Source organism: Dama dama, chromosome 19 (genome assembly GCF_033118175.1).
Source record: "Dama dama isolate Ldn47 chromosome 19, ASM3311817v1, whole genome shotgun sequence".
NCBI classification, from domain to species: domain Eukaryota; kingdom Metazoa; phylum Chordata; class Mammalia; order Artiodactyla; family Cervidae; genus Dama; species Dama dama.
Window position 1 is genome coordinate 10517509 of NC_083699.1, and position 22012 is coordinate 10539520.

Below are 22012 nucleotides of genomic sequence, written 5' to 3' on the forward strand. Positions count from 1 at the left end.
CTCCCCCAGGATGTCCGAATCCCCAGAACAGTGGTCCTTCACCTACAGTGTCCACCACCCCCGCCTGCCAGATCCTGCTCCATCCCCCAGGTCCAGCTCGACAGTGACCCAGTTCTGGGAGGACTTCCCTAATACCTGCCAGCCCCGCAGTGCCGCCCAGACCCTTCCTCACCTCCGAATTGCTGCAGTCACAATAACACTACGCCTGCAAAGCTGCTAGCTCGTGGGATGTTTGTGTGATCTGTAGATGAAAATGTTTTCAAATAGTTGCCAACGTTAAAAAATTGGGCAACTTCACATAAAATGCTGACTGTGTGACTTCTCTTGAATACTTACGTCTTGTGTGTATATATATATACACACACACATACGCAAACATGTATATACACACATACATACATATGTATACATATATATATTTCATGTTTTATTCAAATACTTTTATGATTTCACTTTTCTAATATTTAAATCTCTTATTGGTATAATAAATGAAGAATCCTTTTCCTCCCATGGCTAACCTACTAGAATTTAGACACAAAACTTCTGACAAGTCCAGTTTCTAGATTTGAGTTTCACTGCTGTGTCTCACTCTAAATGGTACAATAGTTTAGATCCTCTGAGGCTCCAGAGCTGGTGAGAAACCAGCCTCTCCTTTAGCTTCAGAGAGGAGAATGTTACAGACCAGCGAGGAAGGAGCTCTGCCATCCAGCCGGGCCCTGCGGGTTCTGAGGCGAGCGCTGAGACAAGGTCACCCTGGCCAATGACTGAAGGGTGAGGCTGAGACGCACAGTCGGTCATTGTGCATGTATTTCACCACGGTCTCCACACAGGGTCAGACTATTCCTGCAAGAAAGTCTGCCTTTGTCTCTTGTCTTGTGGTGTAATGCGTGCCCTTGGCCCACTTCGTGCAATAAACATGAGCCGTCCCTAGATGAGCTCATCCTTTCCCAGGGCTTCAGGGAGCATGACTGTGCAAATAACTTGCAAATTCTCAACTCCAGTCCTGCAAGTCACCTCTCCATGGCGTCCTACAGGCACTTTAACCTCAGCATATCCACCGCCCACCGCCCCCCCAAATTTCTCATGCTCCTAAACCTCTCCTCCTGCGGTCTCACAACAGTTACCTACACCAGTATGTTCCTAGTCACCCAGTCTTGAGATCACCATCAGCCTCCAAAATCTCTCTCCGAGTCACTCCTTTTCTCCTCCCCCATCACTGTCTGGCGAAGTGCTGCCACGGTAAAGAACCTGCCTGCCGGTGCAGGAGACACAAGACACTAGGGTTCCATCTCTAGGTTGCGAAAATCCCGTTGAGTAGGAAATGGCAACCCACTCGAGTGTTCTCACCTGAGAAATCCCACGGACAGAGGAGCTTGGTAGGCTACAGTCCATGGGGTCACAGAGTCGAACATGATTGAGTATGCACACACTACAGTCTAGTTAAGGCTCTTAGTGTCTGGCTGTGATTGGAGTATTTCTAACATCTGTATCCCCTTTCAATCTCCTTCCAACTCATCCTTCAGAATACGTCCAGGTGTCTGGTGGGGTCATTCCCAGCTGAGAAGTCCTGAGAGGTTCCCCACCACCTACTGCATAAATTCCAACTCCAAAAAACGGCATTCAAGGCCTTCCACTCTTTACAACTTCCCTATTCCCATCATCTCCACACCTCTCATACTCACGCTCCACTTGTATCACCCCGTTCAGACTTCGCTTCATGCTCTTCCATCAACCTGGGAAGCCGGTTAACCTGTGGCTCTCCTATACCAGGGTTGGGCCCACCAGCTAGAATCGCAGTCTCTAGACCCATGCTGTCCACTACTGTAGCCTCCGGCCACATGTGGCCATTGAGTGTGTGTAAGCAGCTAATCCAAATGGAATTAAAAGTGTAAAACGTACACTGGGTCTGAAAGACTTAAAAACATGTAAAACATCTTCATTACATTCTATACTGACTACAAGTTCAAATGATATTTCAACTCTAGTGGAGTAAAATGTGTATTAATTTCACCTGCTTCTTCCCACTTGTATTACTGTGGCTACTAGAAAATCTAAAATTACATATATGGCTCTCATTTTATTTCTACTGGACAGAGCTGCTCTAGGTATTCTATATTTCTACGACAACCAATAAATTATGAGCACCTACCAAGGGCCAAGCACCCTTAACAGGCTCTAGAGCTGCAGTGTGAACAGACAAGGCCTGACCTTACGGAGCTTCCTGTCTGCTGGGAAGGCAGCATTTGGTGGTGATTTGTAAACATATCCAAGTCTAGATGATGTCACTCAACATTCAGTACAAAAATCAAGTACCAAGTACTGATGACATCCTTTGTTCTTCTTGTGCTCTCAGGTTCTCCCAAAGATGACATCACACGTGGTAAACGAGATTGATAACATATTGCGCAACAAGCCCTACAGCAAAAAGGACTATAGATCGTAAGGCAGTGCATGGGCCACAAGGAGCTGCCTGGGTAAAACAGCGGTCTGTACAGGTACAGGATGGTGTTACTAGCCAGTGTTTTGAATCACTTAGCAGCCCACCGCTCAACCTCTAGTGTCCCTGGATTCTGAGGTGTCTGCTGTCACCACCACTGTGCACCTAAAATTATGAACATACCTGAAAACTCACAAACAGGAAAATCCATATTCTATTTTCTTACCTTGGACTGGAGTCACCTACATTGCTCTGTACACCTCATGTTTAGGCAAAGTTAAGTATCTGGCAGGGAAAAGACATATTTATTACCTTCAGGCACGGATAGGTTACAAAATCCACAGATTCAGTGTGGATTGCATCAGAAAGAGGAGGCTATGTTCACTCAGAAGTCTTCCTTGAGAGAATCAGATGAAACAATTTTACTGTATTTTTTTTTCTATTTGCACATTCACGTTGTTTCATAAATTACTATCTGCTTTCATTACCTTTTAGCGTTGCTTGGCCTCAGAAATGGCCCTGTATAGCAGGTTCTCCAAACTGTCTGTTAGGATTCTAACATGTTCATTTACATGGAGAGATGGTAAGAGGATGAAGACCCCCGTCTTTAACTAGAGATAGTTTGGTTAATTTATGAAAGCAAGAATTACACTAATACAGAAGCTTTGCTTTGAATAAAATGTACCTGCAATGAAGTACTCATTTTTTTCTACATTTTACTAAAACCTGCTTTATACTTTTTGACTGCTTGTAGGCACAGCTTCTGCAAGTTTAAATATTTGAGCTTTAAAAATAAATACACACATGCTCACTTTTGTAAGTAAACCTGTAAAAACATCCAGAAAGGCAAATGTTTGCTGTTTAATTAGCACTGGGATTTTACAGCATAATGCTTGGTGTTTTTAACATGAAATTAAATCACGGGCTTTGTGAAAATGCTGTCACTACTCAACATATGCTGGGTAAAGTAACACACCCAAAGAAAAGCAAATGCTAAAGAACTTCCCGACTCCATAATCACACTATGTGCATTAAATTATATGCATGAAACCTCTTTGCATGAATTAATAGGGCCTAGTCTTGTGGCACTCAGCTGAGGTATCCAGCCCTGCCACTATTGGCTACCTACCCTCATGAATATACCACTAGAGAAAACCTGAGTATACTGTGTGTATACCTGTAAGGAGTGAGAAGACTTTTTTCCAGTTTGAAGGTGTATGTCAAGGGGGGAGGTCCTATATCTCTATTTGGACACCTGAGCATGTACAAAATTCTAATTTAATTTACTGGCCAACAGGTCCACCCAAGTAGAAATCACTGAGACTTACAGAAGAAGTATACTATCAGCTTAAAATGCTATTTTCTGGCATCATTTCCAGATATGTATATCATGGTTTTCTAAATCTTAAAATGTTAGTATGAAATACCAACAAATTTTCTTTTTGATTACTATTACCTGTATTCTAATAGGGAAATAGTTTGGGGTTTTCTGTCCAAAAGTATCAGATTAATAATGGAAATGGGTCATTTTTCAGTTGTTCATTGTGTGTTCAATCAATCCAGTGAACTACTGTATGCATAAATGAGCTGAAGTCATTTAATTGGAATTGCAATTTATTTGCTTTGAGTAATAAAAGCATACATGCATTTAATCTCACAATTAGTTTTTATCTGGTCTATCACTAGAAGGCTATATATATATATATATCTTTACAAAACAGGCAGTAAGAATCTAAATAAAAATAATGCTGGCAGGTAAGCCTCAATGAATGATACCTAACAGAAACAGCTTTACAAAAAGATTTAAATTGTAACCCAAACTTTTCTTAATGGATAAAGTGATTAGCTACTAAAGATATTTCTGTTTGGATTTTAGAAATATTCGGTACTAAGGTTAAACGTTCTCAAACTCATTTAAAAGAACCTGTAGGGACTTTGCTAGTGGTCGAGTGGTTAAGAATCTGCCTGCCAATGCAGTGAACATGGGTTCAATCCCCGGTCCAGGAACTAAGATCCCCTATGATGCAGAGCAGCTAAGCCCATGCACCACGGCTGAGGCCTCGCACTCCAGAGCCCATGCTCCACGACAAGAAGCCACTGCTCTCTCTAACTAGAGAAAGCCTGCAGGCAGCAGTGCAGACCCAGCACAGCCAAAAATAAAGAGATGTAATTATAAAAAAAAAAAACAAAAAACTGCAAATTAAATCAAACATTACTGCTTGACCATGGGAACATATAGTTTAATATTCAAATCATCTGCCATGGTGAATATACTAGATAAATACATTTCACAGTTTTATCCTTAAGAAAAATTTCCATGCACTCTCATTTTCTTCTCTTTTCTGGAAAGACTTCCTTGGCAGAGAACATACCATTCCAAAGGGTAACCTGGGTGGCAGCCAGCCACATACCGAAACTTCGGCCAAGGGAAATAAAAACTAGCAGCCCTGTGTCTGGCGTCCCACTTTGAGAACTGCCACTTCATCTTCATCCATGGTGTGCACCAGGGGTCACCGGAGAGATGTCAGGGTTTTGACCGGCCTTCACCAGCCTTGAGCCCACCCCCCTCCTTGCCAATGAGGAACCCAGACCTGATGACATTAAAGGACTCGCCCCAACTCATACGCAAGCTGATGACAGAATGAGGCCTGGAATCCAGTATGTTGTGCTCCCATCTAGAGGTCTTTCAGGGGTGATTTTTTTCTTTAGCTTTAAAGTGAAAGTGTGTGACTTTTTAAGTTAAAAATGCTTGGCTATGGGGACTTCCCTGGCGGTCCAGTGGCTGAAACCCCTCGCTTCCAATGCAGAGGGCTTGGGTTTGATCCATGGTTGGTGAACTAAGATCCTTCAAGGCTTGTGGTGCAGCCAAAAAAAAAAAAAAAAAAAGGAGCAAGACCTTTCACAAGAATTTTGAGTATAAATCCAACCTCCGTATTTGTTAACCTCAAACTTGTTTCAAATTATTCTAGCCAAGTTAGAATAATATACCAAATAGGTCAAGCAGTAAATTTTTACTGGCTAAGAATTATTTCAACCCAAGTTCTTATTAAGTTATAATGAATGAAGAAACTAAAAACAGGGAAATGTAAAATGTTCCAGCACTTATCACAAGGGGTGTCAAAACTGGAATTAAATCACTCTGAATCCCAATTAGAGTAAAACCTCTTTAATTCTCCTGGTGTTGGATATGGGGTATTTTTAAGATAAAAATTCTACAGCTGGTTTTTACCAACTAAGCCAGATCCAGTACATCATAATTCTGTGCGCTAGTCCTTCCAGATGACGGGGAGAGGACTGGGGGAAAGGTTTTGGAGCTCCCAACAGTAAAGCACTGCATGGTAGGTGCTTAATGGAAACTGTGGAACCATCAGAAACTGATACATAGGAATTTATCTAACAGTACAGAAACTATTACTATGATTAAAAACAAAGAGTGCCATAGGGAAAAATCAGGAACAAAACCAAATTTTGCTTCCTCACTTTCCTACAAATTATTCAGTTTATTAATTCAAGACACAATTTACTAAGAATGTAACACTGATGCCCCTATTTCAGCCCCCCATCTCAGGTATCCTGTATTATAACACTAATTTTTTCCCATCTGTACAGGCGCTGCCATCTAGTGGCAATTTTTTACCTGCACGTTAAAAATTACAGGTAAAAAAAGGCCCAACTTTGGTAACAAATAGTAAATACTGGTGGCTTGTTAAACAGTCATTTTGTCAAATAAGCAAATACATTTGGTATAAACAGCAGGCCACCAGTCAAACTATTGACTCATTAATCAACAGGGGAAAAAAGTTAAAACATAATTAATTCTTATGTGCTATACTAACACTTTGCAGGGTACTTCTGACTTTTCCCCCATTCACTCCATATTATTCAGAGATGGCACAGGTAACAAGGTACCAGAGCAAAGTAAAGAACTGAAAGCTTCTAGAAGCCTCGACGAACCATAATCCTCAGCTGAAAACAATGATGATCTGGGTCACTAGGCAAATGTACTCCTAGCTCATTTTCCTTCCAGGTTCTTAGGTGGCCTCCCCAAAACTTCTAACAGATGGAAATAGAAGATGAACTCCTGGTGAGTATCTTTCTATAAACAGTGAATGCAACATTTACCTTAAATTTACAAGTGGAAACCAAATATTAAAGTTAAGATTAGAAACTGGGAACATATTTCCTTTGAGGTATTGCTTGCAGAATGGGATACCCAAATGTAAAGTTCGATCCCTGGGTCAGGAAGATCCCCTGGAGAAGGAAACAGCAACCCACTCCAGTATTCTTGCCTGGAAAATCCATGGACAGAGGAGCCTGGTGAGCTGCAGTCCATGGGGTCACAGAGTTGGACACAATTTAGCGACTAAACAACAATAAGAACAAACTGCTTATAGAAAGGTACTGAATGTGGTCAAAAGCTAGTATCACCTGTGAGTCCATAACCTTTTAAGTGATGAAAATTCAAGAGAAGCTCAAACTTTTTCAAATCATGCAAAAACAATTACCTGTAAACACACTAGTTAAAAAATGCAGGAGACTGCTCTTGGCTGAACCCACCAGGACTGAAGAGATCAGTCTTTTGTTTACAACGGATGGGAACTTGTGGACTAAAAGGTCAAATTTATGAAAGTCCTCATGGAAAAATGCTGAGCAGTACCAAAACCACTCTAATTCCTTGGAGAGTTTTTAGAATTCCAGAACCAAGATCACAAAAATTACTTTGGTCTCCTACACGTCAATATTCAGGAAAGAGACTCTCTTACGCAACATTCCTCCAGTGATGTGAGACCCTGGTCAAGAGGAAACAATGATTCCATTCTCTTAACAGGTCAAACCAACATGGGAGGGTTGAGCTAAGCTCCCTGGACACCCACCCAGGGCTAATGCTACAGAGCTGAACACTGTGTGGTTTAACCCCACGGGACAACTCTCATATGCCCAGGTACTATTTTTAGGTTATTACCTTGGCTGCCTTTCTTCTTAAAAGAAAACTGCAACAACAACAACGCAACTTTTCCACAAGTTTCTCTTCTCCAAGTTGGAGAAACCATGTTTTAACTTTGAGTTATTTCAAATCACAAAGTCAGAGACTTGCAAGCATGACGCTTCTGTTTAGTCCCCTGGAGGGAGAGGATTCATTCTGATATTTATGGTTCAAAACAAAAGAAAAAAAGTTGTAATATTGTGCTTGGAACACACAGAACCAGTTATTAACTTCTTGCTACTATTATAAATAATAACAGCTCAGTCCAGGTTACTGTGACCTCTGACAAATCCAGGAAACAAGTTATTTTCTCCTCTTGTGATTATAACACATTGCAACACTTTTTTGCCTTTTAATAAATGTCCTGGTACTCTGAGTTTCCCTTTCAATTCATTTAATTTCAACAATCTGTCCAAAAAAAAAAAAAAAAAAGAGCCAATAAACAAATATTGAATTACATTTTGTTGGGTTTTTCAAACCCTCAAACTCCAGACTTATACAAACAGCTTGCGTGTCTTCCACCCTGACCACCCTGCTCCTTTTCCACACACCGCAGGCCACCCAGATACAAAGCGGTGGGGAGGAGGGGGTGGCGAAGCCGAGGCAGTCTACTTGGAACCAGTGGACAGGAGGGCGATGAGGCCTGAGGAAGCACTTATGGACAAAATGTAGTTCCTATAAGAATTCAGTGTTAAGGAAAAATCAACCCAAATTGGTTTTCAACAAAACAAAAAGAACCCACCTCCTTGGAATGTACTGTTTTCCTCCTGACACGCTGTCTAATGACAATAATGTGCAGTCCCATTGTCTGCAAATACAATTTACCAGAGAGGAGACTATAAAGAATGAAGAACATTCACAGGAAATATGTTCCAACAGAAAACACTTGAGACAAACCTAGGACGCATGATCACAAAGAAAACATCTGAATTCCATTTAACCTTCAGCAAAAGAGCTGATCAAAGAACACAGCGAGGAAGAAGAGACTTGATTTCTTTACCAACCCCCGCATCGAGAGCAAAGGAAAAATAAGTTTCCCTTGTCCATCAGTGTTTTGGCTACAGCTGGCCTGTGAAAGCACGGAGGTTCACAAAGTTTGCAGCCACTCTGTCTAAGGGCTAGAGTGTTTGGGGCAAATCACTCCAGTATTCCCAGAAGATAAAAGTTGGAGAGTATCCGCTATTTTATTACATCAGAATCTCCTACTGTTGAAAATTTGGCTGCACATTCCTGGATAACACTTTTAAATAAATTACCTTAACAAGAGAAGACTGATTCTTGCCCAAAAGCTCAATTTAAGAGCAACTTGAAACACTATTAAGCTGTTATGAAATGTGCCAATTTAACTCCACTGGCTATCCACCCGACCCCAAAGCCCCAAAGTTCCAGCAGATACAGGGCTTATGCCAGGAGCTGTCAAAGAAGGCAAGTTTGCTTTGGCTACTTAACTTAGCATGTTTGTCTTTTTTTAACCAAGCAGGTACACATCATCATATATGTAAGACTGCTTTGCAATACTCATTACTTATCATGAAGTCTTGATCATAAAATTAAAAGAACTTCAAATCAAACCAAAAGCCCTCAAACATCCAGAAACATGCATAAGGTCACAGTGCTTATTAAGGGACTGACTCCCTTTTGCAGTTTTTGTTACCAAAAACCACTCAGACAAATAAAAACCAAAATGAACTGTTTCTAGACTTCTAAAAAGGATAATAAACCTTTAAAAGGATACACTGTGGGGTTGAAGTTCTTCAGTATAAAGAAGGAAGCAACAATGACCAAGACCAGAAATAGGGTGTTATTATAAAAGATGGAAAATGTTGTAGCTTCATAATCAGCAACTTCATTCTTCTTCCACAAGATTCTGTGGACAAAGAAACAAGTCATTTAGTTTTTCAGTAGGCACTAAAAATGTTAAATACCACACGGTTCGAGCTCATTGTAAGGTAAGTTCTTCCTTAAGTGTCCTGGGCAGAATATTAAATTCAGTCAGCACTGTCCCCTTTATTCTACTAAAGAAGATATTTCACTTTATCGATGCTCAGAAGTTCCCTGGTGGTCTAGTAGTCAGGATTCAGTGCTTTCAATGCCAGGGCCGGGGTTCAGTCCCTGATCAGGGAACTAACGTTTATTGATGCTCAAGCAGCTGGGTATATTACCTTTTTCCCCAGCAGTTTAAGCTTTGGAGGAAGGAACTGATTAATCACAATTAGCTTGGTTCTATCAGCAACCAAAATAGGCATCTTTCTCTAGATACTCACCAAAAACAAACTATTGATTAGCAGCCTGAAAGGGCTTCCTCGGCCATTTGCAGGCTTGAGACTCTCTACGGTCTACACATCTCAGCCTTCAATGTTACACCTTAAGACAAAAGCCCATGGACAAAACCAGCTGTGGCATCACAGAAACAGACTTGTCTGTGACTCTCTTTAGCCACCTTTACTTAATTCGAACTAAGAATCTGCTTGATCGTTAGGAGGAATTTTTACTCCCGTGAAACCCACCTACTTTTTATTTAATCCACTTTTCTTTTACCATTTCACAGGGGCAAAAGGAAGTTCCAGGGTGCCTGTGAATAAGGGGATCTTTATTCTCCTCATTTAATCAACTTTGTAAAGCAATTTTTAAAAGAGTAGGTAGGTTCTAACCTAGTAATGGGATGTGAAATCAACTGAGTGGATCCACTGTTCAGGAAAAATAACTGAGTGAGTTGTGACCAACATGTTAAAAAAAACATGAAATAGGAAAAAAAACAGAAAAGTATCAAGTGTATCAAATGCAATAGGGTAATAATTTTGTTCTACGGAACATTTACATGTGTGTATGTGAAAGTATTTGGTCAAACAGTAAGATATTTTTACTGTGGGTCATTATCTAAAAGGCTCAAAGTCACTGCCATTGATGCTTTCTCCCCCAGAAAAATACATTACTCTGGGGCCACATGGTACCCCCAACTAACCCTAAGGCGAGCACAATGGCTAATGTCATTGTAACTGCCCTGTTTTATTCACCAACTGTTGTAACGCAAAGTCAACAAGCATGGTTGTAAAAGAGCTAAATGAAAGGTATTAGGTCCTTGCCTTCATTGGAAGAAATTCGTGGTTTCTAATATATATGCCATGTTTCCTTGATTCTGTGGATACCATCAACTTAATAAATCTTAGTCTACTGTCAAGTCTGGGAGAGGTGAAGGACCTTATATTAAATGCAGCTATCAACTATAAAGCAGCTTCTGATTTCAGAGAAGTTTAAATGTAAATTTAAAAAAATACATGATTTGGAAGTAACACTATATTCCATTTTATCAATGATCAAAGAAAACACCAGCCTGGTCCAGAAGTGTCCACAGTCTCTACATGGTTTAATGCTACAAAACACTGTTTTTAAGACTTTGGGACAAGACCCAGTGAAGACAGGCTCCTTAAATAGGCTACAGGCATGACTTTACTGTTGGCAATTAAATTATCCTGACTCTACCACAGCGCTTCTCCCAAACTCCCTGCCAAGCCCTGAATCAGAACTAACTTCAAGATGTTTTTCATGAAAGAGTGGTTCAATTGTCTAGGTTGTCCCAGGTCCCAAAGGCCATGTGTTACATGGGGGTATACCCAGTCAGGACTGTCTGGCAGCTCTCAGAACTTTTTCTAGTCCAGCCACATCCTGGTTTATTTTGACGGTTAGGACTCCCAGTCCCCCTCACCAGCAGTGGTTCTGCCAGAGCCTCACTGGTAAGAAACCTAGGTTGGGAGAGTACTTCTCAAGTAGTCCTTTGTCCAAGGAGGACTTCCTAAAACAGGAGAGAAGTTGAGACCACACTCAACAAGTCTTAGAATCTGATAATACTAAACAATGGACCATCAGTAAGTCAAGGAGAAATTACATTCATATCCTGGGACAAGCATTAATGAATCTGATCCTCCTCTGCTAGTTTTCATCCTTGCATAGATGGAAAAGCAGGTCAAAGTGGCACATAATCCATATTCTGAATGATTGTAGATGGAGCTTCAAGAGATACCCGTCTGGGTAGAAACATGCCAATAAGCCTTCTCTTAAATCTCTTGGAAGCAACTAGTCTTTTGAGGGGAAAAAACACTAGATCTTAAAGGGAGTCATGGATCCGGTTACCGCATCAATAAAGACTACAGACCTTGGTACAACTGTATCCAGTGTGGCCTTTCTAAGAGGCCACAATTACAAACAGCACAAATTTCTACTGATGACAATAACAGACACTTTATAATTTTCTGATGCTCTGAATTTTAAATATCAATAAACCTCCACTTCACCCTAATCTGAAATATCTGATCCAGCCAATGGCAAAGAGGCTTCATTTCCGATTCCAACTGATCTTCTGGTTAAGACTACCTTTCTACCATGCTGAGAAAGATTCTGAGACACATCCCAGGATGAAAAGCAAGTACCAGACCAAATCAGGAAGTCTGTGGTGGGCAGAGAGACCCATTTGCCCTCTCTGATATAATTAGTCATCTAAAATCTCTAAGACTTGTAAAAGCTTATAAAAAGCATTTTGAAATTTGGATAACTACGAAGTGCACTCCAATTTAAGAACCACTGTTCTAATAAATATTGTAATTCAATAAAAAGGTTAAAAAAAAGTGGTCTAGATTCTCTAGTATCTGTCCCTATGCAAAACATTTGTGATCAGAAAGTTACGCAGAGCCAGAAGTCCTTAAGGCTGCTCCCGAAAAAACAGGCCTCTGCTCTCAGGACTTTTAATAGTGTTCCTTCAGTTTTATGAAGGATTCATAAGACATAATCACTTCAATAATGTTTTGGTGCCTGTCCAAAACCACTGTAGAAGACACTGTTCATTAAGTTACTCTGTGTCCCTTAAGTAAGGATCCACTTGATAAAGTCCATCCAAGATTCAGTGCCAGGAAAGTTTCTCTTCAGAAGGACAGGCCTGCTGCTTCTCATCCGCAATGAAAGCTGGATGACCTCCGATGTACCCTCTGACACTTGGAAGCTCGGAGCTAGGTTCTGTGCCCAACTGCTGTAACTAACCCTGAGGTCCTCATTCATCCACCTCTTCTTACTTTTCATCGGTTTCTGATCTTTTACAATTGTACTGCTTTGTTTTATATGCAATTTAATATTGTAAGTCCCCACAAAGTCTTTCTGGAGCAAAGTGGGATAAAAATTCCATTTCACAAAGCACCTTATGGATACTAAAACTTAAAATCCATGAAAACAGGCTCAGCTTATGACTTTGTTAAACCATCTGGCAATTCTTAAGCGCAAGCTTACTCAATCGTTCAGAGACTTGTATTCAGACGTTAGACTGTTCATTAGACTTCTAACAGCAGCCGGCAGGAAAAACTGGGGATGGTGCTAATAAAGATGGCAAAGAATTGGGCAACAGGAGACAAACCTAATTCTTTTCTTTTTCCCAAACAATGCAGATGACCAGCAACCAGATGTGCCCAGGGAAGTTCAGGAGCAGAAATACCACCCCCTAAAAATGCGTACACAGAACACAATGTAAATGCCTTCAGACACAGGGGTTAGGTGATCCCTAAAGGTCACGCAGCTCACGAGTGGCAGAGCCAAGCGCTGCACACAGCTCGGCGGGCTCCTAAACCCAGCAGAGCAGGGCAGTGAAGCTCACGTCAGACTGCCCGCGTTCTTACCCTGGCCTTACCACACCCTGATCTATGACCTTGGAGCAAGCTATCCTAGCTTTCTGTGCCTCAGACTCCTCAGGCGTAAAGTGGAGAAAACAACAGTACCTACCTCGTGGGGGTCCTTGGAGGAAAGTATCTGGTGGTAATAAATGCTCAGAAAGTCAACTATCCTCATTACCACAACATCTACAGCACCAACGTTTCTCTCAGACAATTCAGATACCCACGTTCTTTAAGCAGAAACCGAAAGAGCTTTATTTTCTACAAATACCCCCCTTTCTGGTTACCACAAACACTTTGAATAGGGAGTCAAACCTTTCATCCTTTTCCTTCCGAGACATCTTTCTATTATCAGCTTCAGAGAGTTTCCGAGTCACTTCTTTGGAGACAGCATCTTCCCTCTTCTGTGCTACTCTGAAAGGAAAAGAAAAAAGTCTCTACATGCTCCAGGAGTGAACACTGCTCTCTCTCAGAAACACTCTGTACTCCGAGCTTGTACTGGCAACGTATCATACTTTACATTTCAAGAAAACAAGCTGGACAGAGAGTCCCAAGCTTATTACACTGTACTAGCCAAGAGAGAGGGAGTTCAAGAAACTTCCAAGATGTGGTTTATTAGTGGTGTGTTTTGAATTCTGCTTAAAAGGGAGAATTTTCCAAAGTTAGGTATTTAACATGGAAATAAAAGTCAAATGCTATTAGCACAATTTAGTTATGAATCATTATAGCTCCACTTGATTTTAACTCATAAATTAACTGTTCCACAAATAGATTTGTTAAGGCACTAGTAAATGACACATGATTTCAATTCCAATATATAACAGGAGAGAAAACTAAGCGTAGCGAAATCTAAAATCTTAAAGTAAAGCTTTTAACTCTATTCAAAAGGGGAATATCACTAAAAAGAAATGTTACCACCTGGTGAAGGACTGACCCTGCTGCTGCTAAATCGCTTCCTTCGTGTCCGACTCTGTGCGACCCCATAGACAGCAGCCCACCAGGCTCCCCCGTCCCTGGGATTCTCCAGGCAAGAACACTGGAGTGGGTTGCCATTTCCTTCTCCAATGCATGAAAATGAAAAGTGAAAGTGAAGTCACTCAGTGTCTGACTCTTCGCGACCCCATGGACTGCAGCCCACCAGGCTCCTCTGTCCATGGGATTTTCCAGGCAAGAGTACTGGAGTGGGGTGCCATTGCCTTCTCCGAAGGACTGACCATAGCAGTTTGTTAAATAAACTACCGGTTTGAGAGTTGCACCAAGAGATAATATGGAATCAGTCAGAAAAGGCTGAAAATGTCATTTGAGAAATCAGATAAGAATATTTAGTGATGAATCAGATAAAGAAAAAAAAAAAAGACACAATCCTAAAAAAAAAACTACGAGATAAATTTTATCAGATGCGGTTGCTAGTGAAAGAGAAGATAAAATTTAACCTATGATGAAATACAAAAGCCTCCTGCATTTAAATTTGATGATTTACTTTTCATAATATAGGATAAACTGACTACCCGTGAACATAGAAAAAGTAATAACTGATCACAAGCAAAATATAGCAATTATCTACAAAGTCTCACTAAGAAAACTTTCAACACAAGACTGAGATGTATTAAGAGCCACAGATGTAGACCATAGAGACAGATATCTGTTCAATCCATGTTCCAATCCCTCATTCCTACACTACATTAAGTTCTGGTCAGTGGACCAAGGAAAACTGTGGAAAAATCTGGATGGATTCCTGAAAAGCCCAAGATCATGAACAGCAATAGTTTTCAACGTTCAACCACATGGGCTTCTGGGCTACAAATTAAGCCATTTTCTACGCCAGAGGATCTTCCTGACCCAGGGATCGAACCTGCGTTTCTTGCATCTCCTGCATTGGCAGGTGGATTCTTTACCACTGAACATCCTGAGAAGGCCCAAATTTGGGTTGATTTTATCTCTCACTCAATAATCAAGTTAGAAGTGACATTGTTAAAAACAAAATCTTTAGTCAGCTTTGACTAATGTATTTTTCCACAAATTGGTAATTGGAGGGAGGAAAACCAGTTAGAAAATAGGTAAAAGGAAATAGGTTCTGAAATGTAAAGAAAATAGCAGCTAAGGGAGCAGGTAGCTGTTTTAAGAGCTACTTTAAGACACTAAATAGAACGTTATAATGCCCTGCTATCCCTGGCTCATTGTATTACGTAAAATTCTGTTCTGCAGGCAGAGAGTCTCATCTCTTAATCTCCAGCAAATCCAAGGCACTCACTAAATGTTTCCTGAACTTCACATAAGACTGCCTTTTTCTAAGAAAGGCCAACTGATAAGAAATGGATATGGTTTACAGCAAAAACCTTTCTTAGGTAAGCAGAGGGGAAAAACACACATGTACACACACACACACACACACACACACACACACACCTCAACTGTCAGAATGCTAGGACATAAGAATAAACTATTTTCATAACAGCTGGGTCTAGGCGTCTCTCAGACAAGGAGTCAATCATCTGTCCTGAAGACACTGCCCCAGATAACTAACTTCTCTTCTATGTCTAAAATTCTATACTTGCCTAAAGAGACACTAACAACTACACTGTAGGTTTATTACAGCTCGGCCCTACCCTCCATCTCAGTGCTCTCAGAAAACAAATCCCACTCAGCACTGAATGCCCTGAAACAAGACAGGGACAAATCCAGGGGCCCAGCACCCAGCCAACTGAGATTAAAAAAAAAAAAAGTCTTCATAAACAACTTAAAAATCATACCATCTTAAAAGAAATTCCTATGGGCTCTCTCACCTCCAACCTCTCCAACACTGCACACAAACATTTATTACATGCCAATCACCATGCTTTACATGTCGCACGTACCATATTTAATCCTGACCATCCCAAGAGGTACTATCAGTACTCCCATTTTACAGCCCAGAAATCTGAAGTCTCACAAGATAAAATGCAGGCCCAAGGGTCTGCACTTCAGAGGAGCAGAGTGGGAACTGGAATACAGACTATAGACTCTGAAACCATTCCCTCTACCACCAACACCTACCCACACTCAGCATCTTGCTGGCTCTTTAAGCCTTAACAATCTTACCAATCTGGAGTTTCCCTGTCAGGAGCAATATTTAATATTAAACCAAAACTATGATAACTAAAAAATAATTCCACTCAGAGATCCTATTAAGTCAGTAAATGTAAATGTTAGTCGTTCAGTTTTGTCCAATTCTTTGCAACCCCATGCACTGTAGCTCACCAGGCTCCTCTGTCCATGGAATTCTCCAGGTAAGAACACTGGAGTAGGTAGGCATTCCCTTCTCCAGGGAATCTTCCCTACCTAGAGACTGAACCCAAGTCTTCCGCATTACAGGCAGAGATCACTGAAATTTCACCGAACTAAACCAAATGTATCACTAACTATCGTAAGAAAAATAAACAAAGGGCATGGAAGCTGTGCTCAAGAAGCAGGAAGTAAAACTGAGGGGAAAGAGCATGATTTTTGACTCCAAAAAGGTGAATGAAAAATTATATGTAGAACAAGTGAAAAATGCTAGGTCCCAAAGAGACCAAGGTCCAACGGAATCACAAAGGATGGCTCATGCAAAACCCACTCTGAGGACTTCACTATCCACAGATGGCCATGCCTCATGAGGACAGCCCAGGACAGCAGAGGCCGAGATGGGCTGAATTCTGAAATGGCAGCTGGTGAAGAGGGGCTGCCAAGCAGGGAGACAACAGAGATGACCTGGATTTAGCTGTTCCAGCAACTGTCAGGCACAACCTAGACTCCTACAGACCCTGGACGACAGTGGGGAGGCTTACAATAATCCCTGTTAACTGAGATCATCTCAAGGTGTTTCTGCTCCTCATCACCAAAAAGTTTGACACAGGAACAATAAAGGCAGTTAGGATTTCTCTGGAAAGGATTCCTAAGGCTTAAAATAACAGACATGTAAGAATGGAAAGAAAGGGAGACGTTTCTAAATGAGGGAGGGGAGGAGTCATGTTCAAAGGATGACACAAGGCTGAGTTGGAAGCCCTAAGCCCCAGTCCTGAAAGATGAGGCCTGACTGGTAGGAGGCAGAGGATTCACATTCCAAGGGCCTGGAAGAATCTGGTTTTAATACTTCTAGAAAAGAGAATGCCATGAAGAGTTATTAGGAGAGTGACATGACAAAATGAAGGAAGAAACAGAGAAATATGGTAGTCTAATTAGCATTAAAAATGTCAGGGTTGAGTAAGAGAAAAAAAGACCACTTCTTTCACACCCAAAAATTCTACATGGAGAGTCCAGAACAATTCTTTCCAGAATTCCATTTGACTTTTAAAATGTTAATTTACGTGGTGGGTTTGCCTTTCTGAGCCCCATGATTAAGGCTAGTACTTAAGAGTTCTAATTCCAACCTCAACACCCACTTCCATTGCAGTGTTAGCAGCACTGTCTCTGCTTTTCAGTTAGTTGCTATTTCTTCATACCATTATTTATGATTACATATTTTGCAATCATATATACATACCCCCCAAATACACATACACATATATGTGTATACACATACACATATATTTCCAATTAATCCAAATGTACATACACATCTATCTCCCCCAAATATAAACATATATGTGTATATACATATACATATATCTCAAATTAATCCAAATATACATACACGTATCTCCCCCCAAATATACATAAAAATGTATCTCAAATTAATGCTTACCAAAACACACACACACAAATGGTCTTTCAGAAGTCACCCTACTATATAAAAATGCAACAATATTTACTTTCACTTGAGAAATATACTTACTTGTGCTTGAGAACAAATTTCACATTTTTGTAAGCAAAGGCTACCAAGTAAGTGCTTACTAGGGTCATCACACTATACAGAACAGCAGACTGAATAAGATCCATATGCCATATTCGCCAATATAGCCCTGAATTAAGATAAAAGGGGGTGGGGGAATACAAAAAGAAACAAAACATTACCACCCAGGTACAGAAACCTGCTGAGTTATTAATAATTATAGCTAAACCTGGTAAAATACAGCCCGGATTAGGGAATCCAATACAGTGTAAGAACTTCGTAAGTGTGATATCCAGTAAAAAGTCTCAAGTGTTTCTAGTTCAGAATACTCGAAAAACATAACCTTACTATAACTAGTCCATGATGAGATTTCTGCTGCTTCTAGAATGAGAACTTTGGCTCAACAAAATCACGATTCAGACTTCAAATTTCATTCTTCAGGGTACTATCACACGAACTACAAGTCATTCCGAGACTCCACGTGTAGTCCCAAACCAGAGTTCACATGCTGACGTGGCTGTTATCTGAAATCGAGGCAATGCTCAGTGCGGTCAGCGAACCATGTTAATTGCACGCTGGGTTTTATAAAGTCGGGAGGGAAAATACATCTGGATTTGCCCAACAACAGTGCAACAATGTAGTAGAGAGGAAATTGACATTTGGGATTCCTAAAATCTAGAAACAACCTTGGCCAAGGCTGTAAAGTTTTTCCATTCAAGTAAGAATTCTAGAATTGCCCTAACAGAATTATTAAAAAGTTTAACCACAGTAGAGCTTGGGACTTTGGCACTGGTCCAGCTTCTTTCGGAAAATAACGTTCTGTGTGAACCAGTTCTAAAGCTACACTTATAATTCAGTGCGAATGTTAATGTCTCTAACCTTAATTCATGAGTTTCTCCAAAGTAAGTAAAAAGTCTAAGATCTCGTAACAGCAAACGATAGTTATACAGGGCGAGGGGGTAGAGGGAGAACAGGCGATATGCCCGTTAGCATCACAAGATCCTAACCCGGGTGTTAGCTGAAATGCAGATTTGAGGCCGCCATCGCAGAACCGGTAACTCACAATCCGCAGACCTGAGGCCCGGGAATGAGCTAGCCTACTTTTACAACGTGCTACAGTGACTTTCCTGGGATGCCACCCACCACGATCCCGGACAGATCACGGAGGCCCACAGAGGTTGCGTGCAGCCCCCAGTCCAGGGGGAGCTGGGGGACAGCGCGGGCTCGGCGCACGCCTCGCCCTCCGCACGGCGCTGCCACGTCCCCGCCCAGCCCAGCCCAGCCCAGCCCGTCTCGCTCCAAGCGCTCACAGATGGGGATGGCCGACACGATGAAGGCGTTCCCGAAGAAAAGCGCCGAGGACTTGGCCGAGAGGTTGCGGCTGAAATCCTGCAAGAGCAGGTCCTCCTCGGACTGCTGCTTGGGGCCGCCTTTGGGAGCCATGGTGGAATCGGAGCCGCGGGACGGGCGCGGAACCGGGCGCAGAGCGGGGAAGAAGCCCCGGTCACCGCCTCTGCAGCCACCGTATCCGCTAACGACCAGTCAGCGCAGCGCGCGGAGGCGGGACCGGGCTTGGAACAAACATCCGCAGGATTGGCCAGTCTGGCACCACTTTGTAGGTTTCTCCGGCTTGATTAGGCAGGCGGGCCAGACTTCCGGATTCCTAGCCGGCCACGTGACTCGTCACTTTCTAAGAGGAAGCCGGGACTTGTAGTTTAGTGGGCGCTATTAACAAAACTTTATTAACATTCTATTTCAAAGAGGCTGATAGACTCCTGCTTTCCAAGCCCTGAAAATTCCAAAACATGAACCTCTTCGTCTTATGGCCATTCATTCATGGAGTGTATGGTTTAACTGGCTCTGTGGGTACCCAGAAGCAGGAGATACTAAGAGATGGCAAGAATACACAGAACTATACAGAAGGGCTCTTAATGACCCAAATAACCACAAAGGTGTGATCACTCACGTAGAGCCAGACATGCTGGAGTGCGAAGTCAAGTGGGCCTTAGGAAGCATCACTACCAACAAAGCTAGTGGAGGTCATGGAATTACAACTGAGCTATTTCAAAGCCTAAAAGATGATGCTGTTAAATAAAGTGCCGCACTGGAAATGCCAAGAAATTTGGAAAACTCAGCTGTGGCCGCAGAATTGGAAAAGGGCAGTTTTCACTCCAATCCCAAAGGAAGACAATGCCAAAGAATGTTCAAACTACCACACAATTGTGCTTATTTCACATGCTAGCAAGGTAATGCTCAAAATCCTTCAAGCTAGGCTTAAACAGTACCTGAACGGAGAACTTCCAGATGTTCAAGCAGGATTTAGAAAAGGCAGAGGAACCAGAAATCAAACTGCCAACATCCATTGGCTCATAGAAAAAGCAAGAAAATTTCAGAAAAATATCAACTACTTCTTTGTTGACCCTGCTAAAGCCTTTGATTGTGTTCAGTTCAGTTCCATCACTCATCATGTCCGACTCTTTGTGACCCCATGGACTGCAGTACGCCAGGCTTCCCTGTCCATCACCAACTCCTGAAGCTTACTCAAACTCATGTCCATTGAGTCGGTGATGCCATCCAACCATCTCATCCTCTGTCGTCCCCTTCTCCTCCCACCTTCAATCTTTCCCAGGATCAGGGTCTTTTCCAGTGAGTCTTCTGTTCCATTCAGGTGGTCAAAGTATTGGAGTTTCAGCTTTAGCATCAGTCCTTTCAGTGAATATTCAGGACTGATTTCCTTCAGGATGAAATGGTTGGATCTCCTTGCTGTCCATGAGATGCTCAAGAGTCTTCTCCACCACCACAGTTCAAAAGCATCAATTCTTCGATGCTCAGTTCTCTTTATAGTCCAACTCTCACATCTATACGTGACTACTGGAAAAACGAGAGCTTTGACTAGATGGACCTTTGTTGGCAAAGTAATGTCTCTGCTTTTTAATATGCTGTCTAGGTTGGTCATAGCTTTTCTTCCAAGGAGCAAGTGTCTTTTAATTTCATGACTGTGGTCACCATCTGCAGCGATTTTGGAGCCCAGAAAAATAAAGTTTGTCACTGTTTCCATTGTTTCCCCATTACCATGAAGTGATGGGACAAGATGCCATGATCTTAGTTTTTTGAATGTTGAGTTTTAAGCAAACTTTTTCACCCTCCTCTTTCACTTTCATCAAGAGGCTCTTTAGTTCTTCTTCACTTTCTGCCATAAGGGTGGTGTCATCTGCGTATCTGAGGTTATTGATAGTTCTCCCATCATTTGTGGTTCCAGCTCGTGCTTCATCCAGCCCAGCGTTTCTCATGATGTGCTCTGACTATAAGTTAAATAAGCGGGGTGACAATATACAGCCTTGGTGTTCTTCTTTCCAGATTTGGAACCAGTCTGTCGTTCCATGTCCAGTTTCTAACTGTTGCTTCCTGACCGGCATACAGATTTCTCAGGAGGCAGGTCAGGTGGTCTGGTATTCCCATCTCTTTAAGAATTTTCCAGTTTGTTGTGATCCACACAGTCAAAGGCTTTTGCATAAATAAATAAAGCAGAAATAGATGTTTTTCTGAAACTCTCTGGCTTTTTTGATGATCCAATGGATGTTGGCAATTTGATCTCTGGTTCCTCCGCCTTTTCTAAATCCAGCTTGAATATCTGGAAGTTCACGGTTCACATACTGTTGAAGCCTGGCTTGGAGAATTTTGAACATTATTTTGCTAGCATGTGAGATGAGTGCAATTGTGATGTGTTTTGAGCATTTTTGGCATTGCCTTTCTTTGGGATTGGAATGAAAACTGACCTTTCCAGTCCTGTGGCGACTGCTGAGTTTTCCAAATTTTCTGGCATATTGAGTGCAGCACTTTCACAGCATCATCTTTTAGGATTTGAAATAGCTCAACTGGAATTCTATCACCTCCACTAGCTTTGTTGGTAGTGATGCTTCCTAAAGCCCACTTGACTTCACATTCTCATTCGACTGTGTGGATCACAACAAATTGCAAAATTCTAAAAGAGATAGGAGTACCAGATCACCTTACTGCCTCCTGAGAAATCTGTATTCAGGTCAAGAAGCAACAGGTAGAACTGGACATGGACAATAGACTGGTTCCAAATCGGGGAAGGAGTACATCAAGGCTGTATATTATCACCTTTTTAATTTAATTTCATGTGAAATGCTGGA

The 22012-nt window shown here is 41.6% G+C and overlaps 2 protein-coding genes across 4 annotated transcripts in view; one reads left to right on the plus strand and one right to left on the minus strand.

The window, feature by feature from the left end:
- Positions 1-4107, plus strand: part of KCNAB1 (potassium voltage-gated channel subfamily A regulatory beta subunit 1) — a 453549-nt gene extending 449442 nt beyond the window's left edge. For 2 of the 3 annotated variants that reach the window (XM_061168184.1, XM_061168186.1), the window contains exon 14: positions 2354-4107. In XM_061168184.1, the coding sequence (XP_061024167.1) occupies positions 2354-2443 (90 nt within the window). In that variant the 3' untranslated portion in view covers positions 2444-4107. The remainder of the gene's footprint in view (positions 1-2353) is intronic. The other variant, XM_061168185.1, reaches the window with a different exon arrangement.
- A 1480-nt stretch (positions 4108-5587) lies between these two features.
- On the minus strand, positions 5588-19406 carry SSR3 (signal sequence receptor subunit 3). Its single transcript, XM_061168188.1, has 5 exons — positions 19166-19406; positions 17859-17985; positions 13385-13483; positions 9157-9288; positions 5588-8096 (listed from the first exon to the last, which is right to left on the minus strand). Exons 1-5 carry the CDS (start codon positions 19296-19298, stop codon positions 8030-8032), a joined length of 558 nt encoding a protein of 185 aa, XP_061024171.1. The 5' UTR covers positions 19299-19406; the 3' UTR covers positions 5588-8029.
- Between the last annotated feature and the right edge of the window lie 2606 nt (positions 19407-22012).